Below are 20,421 nucleotides of genomic sequence, written 5' to 3' on the forward strand. Positions count from 1 at the left end.
ACTAGCCTCAATTTATAGTAATTCTAAATATATAAAACTAAAAGTTCAATACAAAAATAAATTTACACATAAATAAATTCTTATAAAATACAAAATTTTAAGCAAATCATTCTTTTCTATATTCTACATCATATTTGACAGACAATATTTTATACAAATTTTGTTCAATAAACATTTGAAATATTGTTATAAATAGGACAAATAATTTTTAAATTCAAGGAAATTATTATTACTGTCATTTTGCTAGATTCATTGTTCAAGCGATTTCCATGAAAAAATGATTAAAAACTGCAGCAGTTTGAATCGTAAACTTCTAAACTATCAGATTTGTTCAGGGTATAATTTATTTTATGAAACAGAGTTTCAATTAACCCTTTTTATACCCTACACCACTATAGTGGTGAGGGTATTATGCGTTTGTACTGCTGTTTGTAACACCCAAAAATATTGGTCCTAGACTTACCTTAAAGTATACCAATCGGCTTAGAATCACTTTCTGAGTCTACTTTCTATGTCCGTCCGTCTGTCTGTGTCTCCTTGTAAACCTTGTGCACATGCTATAGGTCTCAATTTTCAATTTCAATTTGATAAAATTTGGCACATACTTTTTTTTTTTGGTTCAAGAACGAACACTATTGAAAATGGTGTAAATCGGTCCATTATTTCGGGCTTTAAGGCTCATAATTACATTAAATATTTTATAATGTCAACAAAAATCATCAAAAATTAGTTTTATAGAACAATAAATGATAATACTAATTTTTATAGTGATCGGGCCTCATTTGACTCTAGCCCCCATACAAACTCCCATTCAGCAAATGACTTTAAGGTCAAAATTAACTTATAATTACTAATAAAACGATTAAAATCTACATAAATTACTTTGAAGTAGAAGTAAATTCATTTCTGTGCTGATTGGTATACTTTAATACCCTCCCCACTATAGTATATTCAATATTATAGAAAATTTAAAAAAGTACCTTTTATAGAACGAAAAAGTAGCAAAAAGTCCCTTTTTGTAGGTTCTTACCTAGTCAACGCTCTACATGCTAAATTTCATGTTTCTTGGTTCAATGTTATAGAAAGTTCAAAAAGTACCTTTTGTAGAAAAAAGTATCAAAAAGTCTCTTTTTGCAAGTTTTTACCTAGTCAAGGCCCAACATGCTAAATTTCATGCTTCTAGGTTCAATATCATAGAAATTTCAAAAAGTACCTTTTGAAGAACGAAAAGTACCAAAAGTCCCCTTTTATGTGTTCTGGGCTAATCCGGGTTCTACATACTTAGTTTTAGGTTTCTAGGTTCAATATTGTAGAAAATTCAAAAAGTACCTTTGGAGGAAAGAAAAAGTACCAAAGAGTCCCTTTTATAGGTTCTTACCTAGTTAAGGTCCTACATTCTAAAATTCAAAAAGTACCTTTTGTAAAACAAAAAAGTACTAAAAAAGTTCCTTTTTATAGGTTTTAACCTAGTCAAAGTCCTACATTCTAAATTTTATGTTTCTAGGTTAAATATTATAGAAAATTCAAAAAGTACCTTTTGTAGAACGAAAAAGTACCAAAAAGTCCCTTTTTATAGGTTCTTACCTAGTCAAGGTCCTACATTCTAAATTTCATGTTTCTAGGTTCAATACTATAGAAAATTCAAAAAATTACCTTATGTAGGACGAAAAAGTACCAAAAAATCCCCTTTTATAGGTTTTCATTAAACTCAGGCCTTTAATGTTTAATATCATGTTTTTAGGTCCAATATTGTGGAAAATTCAAAAAGTACCTTTTGTAAAACGAAAAAGTACCAAAAAGTCCCCTTTTATGTGTTCCCACCTAATCCGGGCGCAACTTACTTAATTTCATGTTTCTAGGTTCATTATTATAGAAAACCCAAAAAGTACCTTTTGTAGAACGAAAAAGTAACAAAAAAATCCCCTTTTAAGTTTTCAACCCTAATCCGGTCCTACATACAAAATTTCATGTTTATAACCAATAACAACATACTCCTTGTTTGTATCGTGACGTCATGCTCAGCATTGTTTTTATAAACAAAGGGAATAAAAAATTTACCGTATGATTATGTGTTTTGTTGTTGTAAATTAAAGTTTTTGCCTGAGCATGAATAAAAAATCTAAATTTTGTTATGAAATTTTCTGAGGTTGTCAGATTTTTGCTCATATGTCCAATATTTATGGATCGATTTTGCTGATTTTAAATAGTGATCTTCTCGAAAGCATGTCTAACAGAAGAAGATTCGGATCTCGCCGATATTTAGGGTCCTCTAAAAACTGATTTCAACAAACACACAGACAGACGGACTGTATACATTCCATTCTTTTTATTAAAGGGAAATTATTACTTTAATTTTTGATCTGATTAGCTAAATTAAAAATTTCGACTTTTGCGATTTTATAGAGCAAAATTGTTTGTTTTTTGTCCTTTAGCTCAATGTTGATTGTAGGTCATTTTTTTCTTTTTCTGGAAAAAATATTAAAATTTTATGGCAAAGAATATAAGGAAATTGGAGTTTGTCAGTTGGTAACTAAGACCTGGTTCACACTGGGAAACTTTTGAAGAAAGAGATGGTTGATATTTCTTTCTCTCACACACAAAAATCAAAAGTTTCCCAAAAGAAGTTTCTTAGTGTGAACCGGGTCTAAAGGAGTTGTCATTCGGTACCTAACTCTAAGAATGTATTGGTAGAATTTCACTTTCACCACTGATTCCAAACCTACATAGTTGCACAAAAACGTACTTAAAAATTTTTGGGAAAAATATAAAACATTTAAATGTATACTTTCACAGATGTTTTATCTTTTTATTGTGCACTTGATCTGTAAACTTTTAATAAATACATGTTTTATTATTTTATTCTCATATTTGCAAATCATTATGTTTATTTTATATTAATTTCCCATTTTCTAGTTTTATTAAAATTTCTCAAATATGAATTGTCAAAAAATAAAAAGAATATATTTCTCGTTTACAAAAAGTAAAAATATTTTGGGCTATTTAACGATGTGAAAATGGGCAAATTTCTTATTATTCTTTGTTTTATGGTCTCATTTTCCAAAACGACAAATATTCAAAAAATTTTCAGTATACTTCAAAAAATTTTTTACGTTAACGAAAGTTTTGTTTTATAAAACAAGAGAGTCAATTTAATTTATATTGCTTTTCAGATATGTAGAAAATTTCCAATTTGGAGATGTTGAGTTATAGAGGGTTAATAAATCACATACATTAATCTATTACAATTTTCAAATAATGGTTTGTGTCTAATATTTGTTTAATTTCTCTCTTTTCACCACAGGTAAATGGCGCTGTTTTTAGCTATGGTAAATTAATAATCACCTCTAATGACGTCCTTATGGCAGAAGACAAATCTCCAGAGTTTGTTATTACTTTTAAAGAAAAAGATAATCGCATGAGTGATTTAAAAAGCATTTCCCGAGGCAGTTCGGCTGCGATATCATCTACTTATTTGCCGGTGTATACAAATGCAAAACGTGAAAAGTTATTGTGTGAACTAGAGGTGGCTACCACAGAGACAGCTGATACGGTGTTATTGTCGGGTGCTGCCTTAATAGTGGGACATTTTTAAGTAATATTTAGTTTTTTCATATTTATAGTACATCACTGTTAAAATAAAAGGATATTTTTGGGCTTCAAAAAAACTGTGAAAAATATTTTTTGATTAGTGGTGGGTTTTTATGCTCCTATTGGTGAGTTTGTTTAATTTTAATTTATTTAAAAGGATTTTTATTACTTCTAGGATTATTGTGGTACTTTTGGTGAATTTGTTTAATTTTAAGGGAATTATTATTCGCGCAGTTTTTTAAATCCTAGGTCACAACCTCATAGTAATTTGTGGGAATTTTCGTTTTAGGAAATTATAAAAAATATAAGGAAATTTTTTGTGAGATTATCCTTCCATTCCCATTTTTACAGTTACTACATACAGTTTGCTACTAGGTATGTAGTGATTCTATAGTTGAAAAAAAAGTCGGCTTTCCGATAATTTCCAATTGAATTTTATTGATATTTTTCAACTTTTTATATATTTCTGAATTGTAGCCTTAAATATCTTATCTTTAAATATGTTCTGAATTATATCAGACTTAAATTATGATTTGTGAATTTTGCGCATACATATTGTTAAAGGGAACAGAAAGTGATCTGAACAGATTTATATGTCTGGAGAGTTAAAGCATCCGAATACGGCATGAGGAGTAACGACTACATTTTCAATTACAATTACTTGTAATTCAAGTGCATCCAATTACAATTACTTTTAATTGTAATTAAAAAATAAAAAATATTTGACATTTTAATATTTTTTAAGGCAATTGCTTGAAATTTTATGAAAAAGGCGAAAACCATAAAGCGATTTCTTAATCCTTTAGAAAAGTATAAACTGATCTTAGTTTTAAATTTTGTTCGGCCTATGTTAAAGGTTGGAATAATTCCAAGCCTCAAAACAGTATAAATATGTCAGAATAGTAAGGCGAAAGTTTTACGATGTTTTAGGAATGAACTTCTTTAAATAACTAAGTGAGATTTTGACCTATATCAACTGACGATATTTATGTTTAGGTAAAATATGATAATTTCACCCGTGACAATGTTCTGTTTGAACATTGCCGTGACCAGGATTCGAACCTGGGTTACTACGGCCACAACGTAGGGTCCTAACCACTAGACGATCACGGCTATGTGAAATCTTAAAGCGGCGTTATTTTATGAAATTTAATAATTCCCAAATGTATTTTCTTAATAATTTCATACAATTAAATATTAATGTGGTTAATTAGTTTTTTAAACCTTTCACTTTTTTGTGGTAAAACCTTTAAAAATCTAATATTTTTTTTGAAAGAAAAAAAAAATGTTTTAATAGATTTTGGCAAAATTAAAATATATTATTTATTTTCTTTGATAATAAGATTTCACATAGCCGTGATCGTCTAGTGGTTAGGACCCTACGTTGTGGCCGTAGTAACCCAGGTTCGAATCCTGGTCACGGCAATGTTCCTTAAGGAAACATTGTCACGGGTGAAATTGCTATTTTTATTAAGAGAAAGTTTAATTAATATTAAAGAATTACTAAATGCTGCGCAGTTAAAATTATGCAAACAAGATTTTACTAAAAGTAGGTTTTTTTGGGCATAGTATGTCGATTTTAATTTGTTCTAGCAACTATACAAAGAAAATTACTTGAAGTTAAAAATTCACTTTATAAACACTAATAAGTATTACGGTGCAATTATGCATGAATAAATATAATATAGCCATAAACACCTGTAATATGTATAAGGATATGTCCATATTTGCTTTTGTCCCCAGAATAACCCCTCTAAATATTTCGAAATTATTATTTAAAATACTGGTCTAGGATAACAATTAGACGGTCATGGCTTACTTTAACTCAAAATATATTTTTGTTTTAATTGAAGTTTATAATTTTTGTAATCGTTAAACAAGATTTCACGTAGCCGTGATCGTCTAGTGGTTAGGACCCTACGTTGTGGCCGTAGTAACCCAGGTTCGAATCCTGGTCACGGCAATGTTTATAAGAAACATTGTCACGGGTGAAATTGTGTTTTTATGACTGCAATAACAATTGTACCTCATAAAAATTTGCTTTAAAACCGATTCATTTTGAAGCAACCTGTTGATACTTCCCGGTTTTAAAATATGGCTGACCGCCATTAGTTAAGTAAAGCCTATTACCTACCTCTAACCACAGAATTATCTAGGTAAGGCTGTTGATGGGAGGATGTATACATGTCAGAGCTGTGAATGTATCATTAATTTTTGAATTAATTAGTGAATGATTTGTGAATTGAATTAGAAAATTTTGAATTAATTCTTTTTATATAAAAAACAAGTTAGAGTGCTATATTCGGCTGTGCCGAATCTTAAATACCCTCCACCAGCTACTGTAAAAATATGTGTTTTCATGTCTTTAATAGAAAAAATCCCAAAAGTTAAAACTAATTACAATTCCAAGATTTATAGTAATTTGCATGTATGCATTTGTGTGAAAGATTTAAGGATTTTCAAAATACAAATACGTATATAATTTTGTTCTACGCAAATTTTTGTTCAACACAAATTGATAATGCTCTTTAAATACGGTTAAAGCGCTTTAAGAGGCTGGACCAAGTATAGGAGAATTTTTGCCAAATTATGTATTACTTAATAGCTTTATTTGGTAATAAGTAATGTGCGTTTAAGAGATTTTAGTAAAAAGATTTTGTATTTTCGGAAGGATACTTTGTTTGTGTGTTTTTCTAAAAGAGACTTTGTATGGGAGCTATGATCAATTATGGACCGGTCAGAAAAACATTTCACAATATTATTTCTCTGTATTTTAGGAAAAAAATTTCTTAGTAATATTTTTGTGTATATGAGCAATACTTGTATAAAATTTTACATAGATATCTTAATTTAGTAATGAGTTATATGCGTTTAAGTGTTTTTCGGGAGGGGACCTTGTATGGGAGCTATAACCAATTATGGACCGATCCAAAAATACCTTTCATTGTAATATTTCTGTATATAAGATCAATACTTGTACCAAATTTTATATGAATATCCTAATTTAGTACTGAGTTATGTACGTTTAAGTGATTTTCGGGAGGGGACCTTGTATGGGAGCTATGATCAATTATGGACCCATCGAAAAAATTTTCCACTGAAACAATTCTATTGATATAAGATTTTAATTTCTAAAATTTTGTGAAGATATCGACATTACGACGGATGTTATTAACAAAAAACCAAAGTTCCGGGAATATGTACTTTTGTATGGGAGGTATATGAAATTGTGGACAGATCAAGCACTTGTGTAGAAATGAACGTATGGTGATTTTCATGGAATTATCTTGCATAGTTTTCGAGAAAATTACATCAGAATGTGTAAAAAAATGCATATTTTTTTCGAGGTTGTTTCAAATTTTGAACTTTTCCCGATGTGAACCGATTTTGCCCATTTTCAATACCAAACAACTTAGGAAAACGAAGAACATTTTGGGTGAATTTGGTTAAATGCTTCGTTTTATCATGAGCGTGTTTTACACAGAAAGACGAACAGTCAAACAGGACATAGCTAAATCGACTCGGAATTTGATAAGTACCCAGATGAATATTGGGTCTCAGATGAATATTTCTTGGTGTTACACATGGAATGACAAATTTATATATACCCTCGATCACCACTGATGGTGTTGGAGGGTATAAAAATTGAATGAAAATTGAGTCAATTCAAATTATTTTGGTAAAAATTAATTTGAATTCGTTTCCAATTCAAATGAATTTGTCAATTGAATTCGTTTCTAATTCAAATGAATTGGAATTTTATTGAATTGATTTTGAATTAATTCAAATGAATTAGAAAAATAAATTGGCGCTTAATTTCCAATTCATTTGAATTGATTTTATAAGTAAAATTACACTTAGATTTATCTACAGAAAGAATCCTTGTCGTTTTGTTATTAAAATAAAAACAAGTTACTTTTGAAATTGATTGTAACTCATTTTTAACTTCATTCGTTTGAATTAATTAAAAATAAATTCAAATGAATTGGAAATTAATTGCAATTCATTTGATAAATTCATTTGAATTAGAAATGAATTGAAATTCTTTATCAAATTCACTTGAATTTATTCAAATTTCATTCAATTCTCATTTTTGCGATAGGAATCAATTTAAAATTAAATCAATTCGTAAACGAATTAAAATCAAAAATGAATGATTCATTTACAGCTCTGGTACATATGTATACTAGAAATAAACCTAGGCCACTATCGGGTTATTTTTACATGGGCTTGTCATATGAGGAAGACAATTGACTATTTGGAGACTACTCTTCGAACTCCAGTCGTCCAGTGGTTTGGACCCTACGTTGTGGCCGTAATAAACCATGATTTAACAAAATTTAATTATTGTTATTAAAAATTTGTATATCAAATATGAGTGCATATAAAGACATTATATTAAATAGTCTTTATCTTATACCATGTTCACACAAATAGTCATTGTTTATTACATTCATTATTTTGATAGTTTTTGAAATAGATGTACTAAGTGTTTGATACAAAAATACGTTTGTATTTTTAATTTAAACAAATTAATATTTTAATTTTTTGTAATTTTGTTTATTTTTTTTTTGTCACCAAGTAATGAAAACAAACAGCTAATTATAACAAATACCCAATAATAATTAAAGTTAATACTAATTCATTCCTATTGAATTTAAACTGAATTACCTACAGCTTGTGTAATTTGCAACGGTAATTTGGTATGCCGAATTTTAAAATTCTGTTAGTAAATTGGTGACGAATAATTGTTTCGTGTGAACGGGGTATTAAATAACACATGTTTTCTGGAGAGCAAAAAACGCAAAGTAACCTCGCAAGTTGGTTAAGATTTTTATACCCTCCACCACCATAAGTGGTGATAGAGGGTATATATAAGTTTGTCGTTCCGTGTGTAACACCAAGAAATATTCATCTGAGACCCAACAAAGTATATATATTCTATGTCCTTGTGAAATTCTAAGTCGATTAAGCTATGTCCGTCTGTCTGTCTGTCTGTTTAAAACACGCTCAGGTTAAAACTAAGCCATGGAGATCAACCAAATTCACGGAAAATATTTATTATAATCCTAAGCAGTTTGGTATTGAAAATGAGCAAAATCGGTTTACATCGGGAAAAGTTATGAATCAAAATTTGAAACAACCTCGAAAAAATAAGCATTTTTTACACATTCTGATGTAATTTTCTCGAAAACTATGCGAGATAATTGCATAAAAATCACCATAAATTCGTTTCTACGCAAAGGCTTCATTTCTGCGGAAAATCGCCAGGATCTGTCCACAATTTCATATACCTCCCATACAAAAGTACATATTCCCGAAAAATTGTTTTTTTTTTTTGTTAATACCTTCAGTCGCAATGTTTATATCTTTACAAAATATCACAAATTAAAATTTTATATCAATAGAATTCATTCAGAGTAAAAATTTTCTGGATCGGTCGATAATTGGACATAGCTCCCATACGAGGTCCCCTCCCGAAAATCACTTAAACGCACATAATTTATTACTCAATTAAGATATCGATATAACATTTGGTACAAGTATTGCCTTATATAAAGAAATATTACTGTGATATTTTTTGGTCATAGCTCCCATACAAGGTTCCCTCCCGAAAATCACTTAAACGCACATTATTCATTACTAAATTAAGATATCGATATAACATTTGGTACAAGTATTGCCCTCATATAAAGAAATATTAATATGATTTTTTTCCGATCGGTCCACAATTGGACATAGCTCCCATACAAGGTCACCTCCCGAAAATCACTTAAACGCATAAAATTCATCACTAAATTAAGGTATTGATATAAAATTTGGTACAAATATTGCTCTTATATACAGAAATATAACCACGAAATTTTTTTGGATCGGTCCAAAACTGGTCATAGCTCCTGTACAAGGTCTCCTCCCGAAAATAACTTAAACGCACATAACTCAGTACTAAATTAAGATATACATATATAGTTTGGCACAAATGTTGCTCATATACAGAGAAATAATATTGTGAATTTTTTCCGATCGGTTCATAATTGATCATAGCTCCCATACAAGGTCCCTTTAGTAAAACACTTTAAAGCACATAACTCATTACCAAATAGTGATACCCATAAAATATTTGGCATAAGTACTATTTTTATATGGATAAATGTTATTTAAAAAATTTTTCTCGATCAGTCCATCCTTGGTCATTGCTCCCATACAAGGTTCCTTCCCGAAAATCAGAAAAAAATATAACTCATAACCAAATATTGATATCCATACATTTAGCAAAAATATTGCTCTTATATAGATAAATTCACTATTAAATTGTTTTACGATCGATCCATATTTGGTCATAGCTCTCATACTAGGTCCAGAAAATCACTTAGTTTCACAATATTAATTACCAAATAATGATATAGATACAGAATTTTAAAATGAATTATAAACATAGTCCATATCTGAAAAATATTTAAACGTAAATTGACAATCAAAGTTTTCGGGATAAAATTTTCATAAATGCAAAATTTCACTATTAAATGATAATATTTCGATAAAATGAGTATGTTCTGTGTATAGATAGATCATTCTGATAAAATGTTTTCAAACTGGCCTAATATTGATCATACTTCTGATTTAAATCGTTTCAAAAATCACTCAAACATATTTACTTCACTATAAATACTGATGTTGGAAAAATACACAAATCGTTCTCCTAATTCTTGGCATCTGCATGATCTTTTTATAATAAGTCATGACATCCGTATAAGAAAAAGCTTGCTGGTGGAGGGAATTTAAGATTCGGCACAGCCGAATATAGCACTCTAACTTGTTTCTTTAACAATATTTTTACGACCGTATCTTAAACTCCATTTTAAAAATTTACAAGAAAGTAATATAACATGTTTTGTAACAAATAACAAGTTAGAGTGCTATATTCGGCTGTGCCGAATCTTAAATACCCTCCACCAGCTACTTCTATGTTATTACTTTTCTAATTGATCAAATATTTGTAGAAATAAGTTTTCTCATGTCTTTAATAGAAAAAATCCCAAAAGTTAAATCTATTACAATTCCAAGATTCATTGAACATTATAAAATTAGTAATTTAGTATGTTTGTATGTGTGTGGAAGATTTATAGATTTTCAAAATACAAATACATATATAATTATGTTCTACACAAAATTTTGTTCAACACAAATTGATAATGCTCTTTAAATACGGTTAAAGCGCTTTTAGGGGCTGGACCTAGTATAAGAGAAATAGAAGTATACAAAACTATTATTTTTGCCAAATTATGTATCAATGACTTAATTTGGTAATAAGTAATGTGCGTTTAAGAGATTTTCGTAAAAGGACTTTGTATGGGAGCTATGACCAATTATGTACATAAAGACAATATTTCAGAATTCTACTTGGTAATAAATATTGTGAATCTAAGTGATTTTCTGGACCTAGTATGAGAGCTATGACGAAGTATGTACCGGTCATAAAACAATTTTATAGTGAATTTATGTACATAAGAGCAATGTTTTGCTAAATGTATGGATATAAATATTTGGTTATGAGTTATGTGCGTTTTTTCTGATTTTCGGAAGGGAACCTTGTATGTGTGTTTTTCTAAAAGGGACATTATATGGGAGCTATGATCCCTTATTGACGGATCGGAAAAACATTTCACAATATTATTTTTCTGTATATGAGCAACACTTGTGCCAAACTATATATGGATATCTTAATTCAGTAATGAGTTATGTGCGTCTAGTTATTTTCGGGAGAGGACCTTGTATGGGAGCTATGACCAAATATTGACCGATCGAAAAAATTTTTCACTGTAATATTTCTGTATATAAGATCATTATTTGCACCAAACTTAATATCGATATCTTAATTTAGTAATGAGTTATGCGCGTTTAAGTGATGTTCGGGAGGGGACCTTGTTTGCGAGCTATGACCAAATAAGGACGGATCGAAAAAATATTTCATTGTTATATTTCTGTATATAATAGCAATACTTGTACCAAATTTAATATCGATATCTTAATTTAGTAATGAGTTATGCGCGTTTAACTGATTTTCGGGAGGAGACCTTTTATGGGAGCTATGACCAATTATGGACCGATCAAAAAATCTTTAATTGTAATATTAAAGTGAATTTCGGGAGGGGTCCTTGTATGGGAGCTATGACCAAATATGGACCGATCGAAAAAATCTTTCATTATAATATTTCAGTATATAAGAGCAATACTTGTCCCAAACTTAATATCGATATCTTAATTTAGTAATGAGTTATGCGCCTTTAAGTGAAAGAAACTTCCATGGTTATATTTCAATATATAAGTGCAATACTTGTACCAAATTTTATATCGATATCTTAATTTACTAATGAGTTATGCGCGTGTGAGTGATTTTCTGGAGGGGACCTTGTATGTGTGTTTTTCTAAAAGGGACCTTATATGGGAGCTATGAATTTGGTACAAGAATACTTGTACCAAATTTTATATCAATAACTTAACTTAGTAATGAGTTATGCGCGTTTAAAAGTTTTTCGGTAGGGGACCTTGTATGGGAGCTATGACCAAATATGAAACGATCGGAAAAATCTTTCTTTGTAATATTTCTGTATATAAGAGCAATACTTGTACCAAACTTTATATCGATATCTTAATTGAGTAATGATTTTCGGGAGGGGACCTGATTTTCGGAATGGACCTTGTATGTGAGCTATCACCAATTATGGACCGATCCAAAAACGCTTTCATTGTAATATTTCTATATATAAGAGCAATACCTGTACCAAATTTTATATCAATATCTTGATTTAATAATGAGTTATGCGAGTTTAAGTGATTTTCGGGAGGGGACCTTGTATGGGAGCTATGACCAATTATGGACCGATCCAAAAAAGCTTTCATAGTAATATTTCTGTATATAAAAGCAAAACTTGTACCAAATTTTATATCGATATCTTAATTTACTAATGAGTTATGCGAGTTTACGTGATTTTCGGGAGGGGACCTTGTATGGGAGCTATGACCAATTATGGACCGATCCAAAAAAGCTTTCATTGTAATATTTCTGTATATAAGAGCAATACATGTACCAAATTTTTTATCGATATCTTAATTTAGTAATGAGTTATCCGCGTTTATGTGATTTTCGGGAGGGGACCTTGTATGGGAGCTATGACCAATTATGGACCCATCCAAAAAAAATTTTCTAAAATTTTGTGAAGATATCGACATAACGACGGAAGTTATTAACAAAAAACCAAATTTCCGGGAATATGTACTTTTGTATGGGAGGTATATGAAATTGTGGACCGATTCTGGCGATTTTCCACAGATATTAAGCTTTTGTGCGGAAACGAATGTATGCCGATTTTTATGGAATTATCTTGCATAGTTTTCGAGAAAATTACATCAGAATGTGTAAAAAATGCTTATTTTTTTCGAGGTTGTTTCAAATTTTGATTCATAACTTTTCTTGATGTGAACCGATTTTGCCCATTTTCAATACCAAACTGCTTAGGATAACAACAAATATTTTCGGTGAATTTGGTTGATGTCCTTGGCTTAGTTTTAACGTGAGCGTGTTTTAGGCAGACAGACGGACATAGCTAAATTGACTCAGAATTTCATAAGGACCCAGAATATATATACTTTGTTGGGTCTCAGATGAATATTTCTTACACGCGGAATGACAAAGTTATATATACCCTCTATCACCACTGATGGTGGTGGAGGGTATAAAAATGATGAAAACTAATAGAATTTAAAGCAAGTTTTGGAATATATAGTTTAGCTTTTAAAATTTGTGTGTTTCTAAGCTTAGAGAACATTCAAAATGCTATAAAGTTGCCAACAATGTTTTGTAATATCTAAAAATTCTATCACGGATGCAGCGGAAACGTTTACTAAACATTTTGCCCTCAAAATTTCATTTTCATGAAAATATGAGATAACAACTATTGAATATATGCCCCCAATATGTATTTGAAATAATTGAAATACATGTTTTTAGCTAACTACCTAATTTATCTAATTCATTTCGAATTCAAATAAATTTAATTGTTTTGTATGCTTAGCTGCTGCTGTTTCTATGTCTATATATGACCCGTATCTCAAATTAATTGTCATTATTTGCGGTTTTTGTGGTTGAATACCTCCTTTTGTATAAATACCACCTCATACATATCAATTATAATTGCAATAATCATAATATTTTATTATAAACTAGAGTTTATATTAATATAAACATTCATTTATTATTTAGTTATGAAAACTACCTTCTCTTCTGCCTTCCAACACTTAATACACCTGACGGTCATTTAGCATTATAATTATATATCTATCTATATATATGTATATAAAAGAGTAGAGTTACTGACTGACTGATTTATCATCGTACAGCCCAAACGGCTGAACCTAGAATCATGAAATTTTGACAGTTGATGTGTTTTTGGTTATGTGGATTCACTAAGGAGGGATTTTTGGAAATTTGCACATTTACGGGTAAAAAGGGGAAAAACGGGTAAAACAGGGTTTCTTAAATATCTTACATAATATTAGTGATACAAGAAAAATTTTAAATGCACCTGTATCTACTCTTAAAATGAGCATATGGGTGTCTGGTACTTTTTTGAAATTTGTACTTTTAAGGGGTAAAAATGTTTAACAAAGGTGATTTTGGTACCTTTTTATATAACTTTTAAACTAATTTTCTAAATATTTTGTATACATCTCTCAAAATTATGGGACACCTGTTTCGTACTTTTTTAAAATATGGCAGTCGGTAGGTTAGTTGTAAAATACACGAGTAAGAACGAACTTGTTAAAAATAAAGGCGCTGAAAATAAAATTATAAACTGTCTTTTACTGACGAATAGTACAAACTCTGTAATATTTAATGTAATAAAATTTTTGGTATTTCACTGGGTAAAAAAGTACCAAAAAGGGGGAAACGGGAAATTTAATTTTATTAAAACTCATTGAGCCAACTTTTATAAAATTTCAAAAAGTAGTTTATTTACTCTCACAAAATAAGCTTTTGGTATATTATTTTGGAATTCGAGTACTAAGGCCTATATAGGACCAAATTCGAGTAAATTGTTTGGTACCTTTTTTAAAGCACATTTTTTCTGGAATAAATGAATGCATATTTGAATCGCTTGAGTTTTATCTGTGATATATATGTAGATTTAAATACGGAACTTTTTGTAAACTTAATTCTCGAAATTGTATACTTTTAAGCGAAAAGGGGAAACATTGTACTCTTTTTATTAGTACTTTCCACTTAGGTAAACTTTATTCCACTTTTGGTACTTTTTCTTCCTTCAAATGTTTGTTCTTTAATATCAACTGAAAACACATGATTATTAAACATACACGGTCGCCATTGAATAAGATCCTTTAAGAGACAACTTTTTAGTACTTCTTACCCCATAAATTGTACTTTTTAATTTTCTAAAATATTCAATCTAGGAACATTAATTTTAACATACATGGTCTTGACTGAATAATATTGTAGAAGTGGGAACTATTTGGTACTTTTCTATTATTCAAATGAATTCTTTATAATGGTTAACCGGAACACACGCTCCTTATTAAATTAGAATTTATTGAAAGAGATCATTGTACTTTTTCGTTTTTCCGATAGTACTTTTTGATATTTTTACGATATTGAACATAGTTAGGGTAGCGAAGCACCCAGGGTATGCTAGTAATTGTATAAATTCGGATGCTTTCACGCTGGTTTTGGGGGAGGGCGAAGAATTGTAAAATCAATGAATGAATAAATATGGCGACAAATTGTGCACAATATTTCGTTACATTTGTGTTTTGTTGTGTGTATGTAAATGTTGTTCAGAATTTATTACCCAGCTGCATTCCCTTAGGTCTTTTATTTGGTTTCACCTCAATTCAACTTCACTCTAGTATTTTACTCTCTATTCCAATCGTATACACATGTGGGTCTACATTAACAACCAACAGTGATAACCATGACCACTATAACTTGGATACTGCCTCGGTAACTGATTGACTGCTTGCTGGTTAGGCCATGTTGAAAACTGGTTTATTTACAGAATATTTATGGTAAAAAACGCCATTACAGGGGAAGTTCTTAAAAAGGGAGATTTTTAAAATATCTAATAGGAACTGTATGGTTTAGCCTCTATTTAAGGCTTTTACTGTCTGTAATAATGTGTGGATAATATTGAAAAATATGAATTGTATTATTTTTAGCAGACTGATAAACCAACAAAGAGCCAGTAGTAACATCAGCTCTGAAATCTCATTATCATTATGAATATTATACGTATGTAAGTAGTAGGTAGGTCTAAGGTTGATTGTGTGACTATTCCACAAACCAATACAATCGTCATTGTCCACAGAAATACTCCTCCTGTTCATAGTAAAATAAAAATAAGTTTATTGCATTTTCATGAAATGCAATGGTAATTAAACTATAACACATAAAAAAGTTAACAATTTTCACCCGTGACAATGTTCTCGCAAATGAACATTGCCGTGACCAGGATTCGAACCTGGGTTACTACGGCCACAACGTAGGGTCCTAACCACTAGACGATCACGGCTATGTGAAAACTTGTTTCCATGAAAATTTTATTTTCTGAACTAATTATCTCAGATAAACTTTTTTTAGTTGGTACAATTATAAGAAAAAGTGAAAGGATTTTAAAGGTAATTAAGTAATTTTAAGATTTAATTGTATTTGAACTGTTAAAAAATCAAGTTCAAGTTAATAAATAGCTGAAATATTCATTACCTTAAGATTTCACATAGCCGTGATCGTCTAGTGGTTAGGACCCTACGTTGTGGCCGTAGTAACCCAGGTTCGAATCCTGGTCACGGCAATGTTCCTTCGTGGAAACATTGTCACGGGTGGAATTTGTATTTTTATGATATTAAAACTTCATAAGAAAATAACTTTAAATGTTGAATATGTAAATGAATTCTATGGATATGGATGAAGTCTAAGCTATATATAGCCACAATTACCAAGAGTAAATAATATTTTTTCTACTTACCTCCTGAATCAGCAGTTAAAGTTTAATTCATAATTTTTTGAAGAAAAGTCTGTGTATTATTTAAATTGAACTGAATTAACGGTAAAATCTATTTATAGCATTTCACATAGCCGTGATCGTCTAGTGGTTAGGACCCTACGTTGTGGCCGTAGTAACCCAGGTTCGAATCCTGGTCACGGCAATGTTCCCGTACGCGAACATTGTCACGGGTGAAATTGTTTTTTACTAAAATAAATTTCTAAACGAAATCTGAAAAATCGGAATATGTGGATGGATAGATAGATAAATAGATAGATAGATAGATAGATAGATAGATAGATAGATAGATAGATAGATGGATAGATAGACCTACCTCTAACCACAGAATTATCTAGGTAAGGCTGTTGATGGGAGGATGTATACATGTCAGAGCTGTGAATGTATCATTAATTTTTGAATTAATTAGTGAATGATTTGTGAATTGAATTAGAAAATTTTGAATTAATTCTTTTTATATAAAAAACAAGTTAGAGTGCTATATTCGGCTGTGCCGAATCTTAAATACCCTCCACCAGCTACTGTAAAAATATGTGTTTTCATGTCTTTAATAGAAAAAATCCCAAAAGTTAAAACTAATTACAATTCCAAGATTTATAGTAATTTGCATGTATGCATTTGTGTGAAAGATTTAAGGATTTTCAAAATACAAATACGTATATAATTTTGTTCTACGCAAATTTTTGTTCAACACAAATTGATAATGCTCTTTAAATACGGTTAAAGCGCTTTAAGAGGCTGGACCAAGTATAGGAGAATTTTTGCCAAATTATGTATTACTTAATAGCTTTATTTGGTAATAAGTAATGTGCGTTTAAGAGATTTTAGTAAAAAGATTTTGTATTTTCGGAAGGATACTTTGTTTGTGTGTTTTTTCTAAAAGAGACTTTGTATGGGAGCTATGATCAATTATGGACCGGTCAGAAAAACATTTCACAATATTATTTCTCTCTCTGTATTTTAGGAAAAAAATTTCTTAGTAATATTTTTTGTGTATATGAGCAATACTTGTATAAAATTTTACATAGATATCTTAATTTAGTAATGAGTTATATGCGTTTAAGTGTTTTTCGGGAGGGGACCTTGTATGGGAGCTATAACCAATTATGGACCGATCCAAAAATACCTTTCATTGTAATATTTCTGTATATAAGATCAATACTTGTACCAAATTTTATATGAATATCCTAATTTAGTACTGAGTTATGTACGTTTAAGTGATTTTCGGAGGGGACCTTGTATGGGAGCTATGATCAATTATGGACCCATCGAAAAAATTTTCCACTGAAACAATTCTATTGATATAAGATTTTAATTTCTAAAATTTTGTGAAGATATCGACATTACGACGGATGTTATTAACAAAAAACCAAAGTTCCGGGAATATGTACTTTTGTATGGGAGGTATATGAAATTGTGGACAGATCAAGCACTTGTGTAGAAATGAACGTATGGTGATTTTCATGGAATTATCTTGCATAGTTTTCGAGAAAATTACATCAGAATGTGTAAAAAAATGCATATTTTTTTCGAGGTTGTTTCAAATTTTGAACTTTTCCCGATGTGAACCGATTTTGCCCATTTTCAATACCAAACAACTTAGGAAAACGAAGAACATTTTGGGTGAATTTGGTTAAATGCTTCGTTTTATCATGAGCGTGTTTACACAGAAAGACGAACAGTCAAACAGGACATAGCTAAATCGACTCGGAATTTGATAAGTACCCAGATGAATATTGGGTCTCAGATGAATATTTCTTGGTGTTACACATGGAATGACAAATTTATATATACCCTCGATCACCACTGATGGTGTTGGAGGGAGATAGATAGATAGATAGATAGATAGATAGATAGATACATAGATAGATAGATAGATAGATAGATAGATAGATAGATAGATAGATAGATAGATAGATAGATAGATAGAATGACTTGGAGATAACAGTACAATATCAACATAACAGGAGTCAATCTGTTTGTATGCGAATCCAAATCAATGTACAGATTTTCACGAGAATGTATCTATGTACAATCGGTTCGATACCTCATAAATAATAATACAATTCCAAAGCGAACGATGTCGCAATAGTCCGAATATAACTATTACTTGCTTTAGGTATTATTATACATACACACATGTTCCGGTTGCTATAGAGGATTGAGTAAATAAAAAAGATTTCACCCGTGACAATGTTTCCGAGAAGGAACATTGCCGTGACCAGGATTCGAACCTGGGTTACTACGGCCACAACGTAGGGTCCTAACCACTAGACGATCACGGCTATGTGAAATCATAAATTACCGTTATTTCGAACAATTTTTAAATAATTGAAATTTAATTGGTCTAAAAATAGAAATTAATAACTTCAAGTCACTTTCACTTTAAATGTGATTTGCAATATAAAATTAAGTGTAAGCTTTACTTGTTACACATTTAGATCACAATTATTTAAATACGTAATTTCTATACATATTCATACTTATTGTTATGACCAAATAGTGTTATTTCTTAAATTATGAAATAAACTAGTAAAAAACTGATTTCACCCGTGACAATGTTTCTTCATGGAACATTGCCGTGACCAGGATTCGAACCTGGGTTACTACGGCCACAACGTAGGGTCCTAACCACTAGACGATCACGGCTATGTGAAACCTTGGGAAGCTGGACTTGAATTTCATATTTATATTAAAGCTCATTAACAGTGATATTTTTGGACTACTCGTAATACTAGAAATATCACTAACAAGTTTTTCTTTTTATATATTCTTAATAAAGTAGTGGTAATACATAAAAACTTTTAATCAAAATTAATAAAAATTCATTAATTTTCTAAAAATAACTTGATTTTTAACAACAGCAATAAACATTTAATTGGCTAAAGCTAGTTTATATAAACATGCAAGATATTGTATTAAACAATTTACCATCTATTAGCCGGTTTTCTTTTGTGTCTTATAAAAAAAAAAGAAATCAAAAGCAATAAACAATAAATATAAAATAGACTTTCAAAAAATTTTTTACCACACTATCGTGTCTAAACATGTAGTTTCTTTAGCTGTTATTTCAAAACACAAGCATGAGTAATTTTGTTGCGTTTTGTTGTATTTTGTTTTCTTTATCTAATAATTTATGCCTTTCACATTCATTCACCAACAACTAAATGTTGTTTGTTGTAAGTGGTAGCGAGAGCTCCACTCTTTCTCTTTAGCGGCAGTGACAATAACAATAACCTCGCTCTCTCTCTCTCTCTCTCTCACATATACTTATTATCATTGAATACTATTTTTAACACGCTTTGTATGAGCTATGCGGGCATAACCTCAATAGCCGTGATCGTCTAGTGGTTAGGACCCTACGTTGTGGCCGTAGTAACCCAGGTTCGAATCCTGGTCACGGCAATGTTCCTCGTTAGAACATTGTCACGGAGAGGTTGATTTTTTTTAATTTATTAATTTATTTTCAATAAAAATAATAGTTGTTAATTTAAAATCGTGTTATTTACACTCAATTAATGCTTAGAAGTTTATACTTAACACTCAACGCTTAATGTACTCTTGTAATTACACAGACTGTTATACACATTTGTTTATTCATATCATATCAGTATGAACCACAGATATATTTATATAAATATTATTTTAGTGTTTATTTTAATTCAGAGGTGTTAAAGATTTTATTCGCCTAGTGAATTGTTGTTATTGGAGATAAGGACTTTTGTATTTTATTATAACTAAAGATTTGTTAATTTATAAG

At 30.2% G+C, this 20,421-nt stretch overlaps 1 protein-coding gene and 9 non-coding genes across 10 annotated transcripts in view; 6 read left to right on the forward strand and 4 right to left on the reverse strand.

The window, feature by feature from the left end:
- LOC111682214 (cytoplasmic dynein 2 heavy chain 1) overlaps window positions 1-3,660 on the forward strand; it is a 47,738-nt gene extending 44,078 nt beyond the window's left edge. The window contains exon 31 of the mRNA XM_046950896.1: window positions 3,302-3,660. Coding sequence (XP_046806852.1) covers window positions 3,302-3,592 — 291 coding nt within the window. The 3' untranslated portion in view covers window positions 3,593-3,660. The remainder of the gene's footprint in view (window positions 1-3,301) is intronic.
- Window positions 3,661-4,629: 969 nt separating this feature from the next.
- Trnah-gug lies at window positions 4,630-4,701 on the reverse strand. Its single transcript has one exon. It is a non-coding gene; the product is annotated as a tRNA-His (tRNA).
- Window positions 4,702-4,941: 240 nt separating this feature from the next.
- Window positions 4,942-5,013, forward strand: Trnah-gug. The gene has a single exon. It is a non-coding gene; the product is annotated as a tRNA-His (tRNA).
- A 466-nt stretch (window positions 5,014-5,479) lies between these two features.
- Trnah-gug lies at window positions 5,480-5,551 on the forward strand. Its single transcript has one exon. It is a non-coding gene; the product is annotated as a tRNA-His (tRNA).
- A 10,549-nt stretch (window positions 5,552-16,100) lies between these two features.
- Trnah-gug lies at window positions 16,101-16,172 on the reverse strand. The gene has a single exon. It is a non-coding gene; the product is annotated as a tRNA-His (tRNA).
- A 207-nt stretch (window positions 16,173-16,379) lies between these two features.
- On the forward strand, window positions 16,380-16,451 carry Trnah-gug. The gene has a single exon. It is a non-coding gene; the product is annotated as a tRNA-His (tRNA).
- A 283-nt stretch (window positions 16,452-16,734) lies between these two features.
- On the forward strand, window positions 16,735-16,806 carry Trnah-gug. Its single transcript has one exon. It is a non-coding gene; the product is annotated as a tRNA-His (tRNA).
- A 2,068-nt stretch (window positions 16,807-18,874) lies between these two features.
- On the reverse strand, window positions 18,875-18,946 carry Trnah-gug. Its single transcript has one exon. It is a non-coding gene; the product is annotated as a tRNA-His (tRNA).
- A 292-nt stretch (window positions 18,947-19,238) lies between these two features.
- Trnah-gug lies at window positions 19,239-19,310 on the reverse strand. The gene has a single exon. It is a non-coding gene; the product is annotated as a tRNA-His (tRNA).
- A 684-nt stretch (window positions 19,311-19,994) lies between these two features.
- Window positions 19,995-20,066, forward strand: Trnah-gug. The gene has a single exon. It is a non-coding gene; the product is annotated as a tRNA-His (tRNA).
- Window positions 20,067-20,421: the final 355 nt, after the last annotated feature.

Source organism: Lucilia cuprina, chromosome 2 (genome assembly GCF_022045245.1).
Source record: "Lucilia cuprina isolate Lc7/37 chromosome 2, ASM2204524v1, whole genome shotgun sequence".
NCBI classification, from domain to species: Eukaryota; Metazoa; Arthropoda; class Insecta; order Diptera; family Calliphoridae; genus Lucilia; species Lucilia cuprina.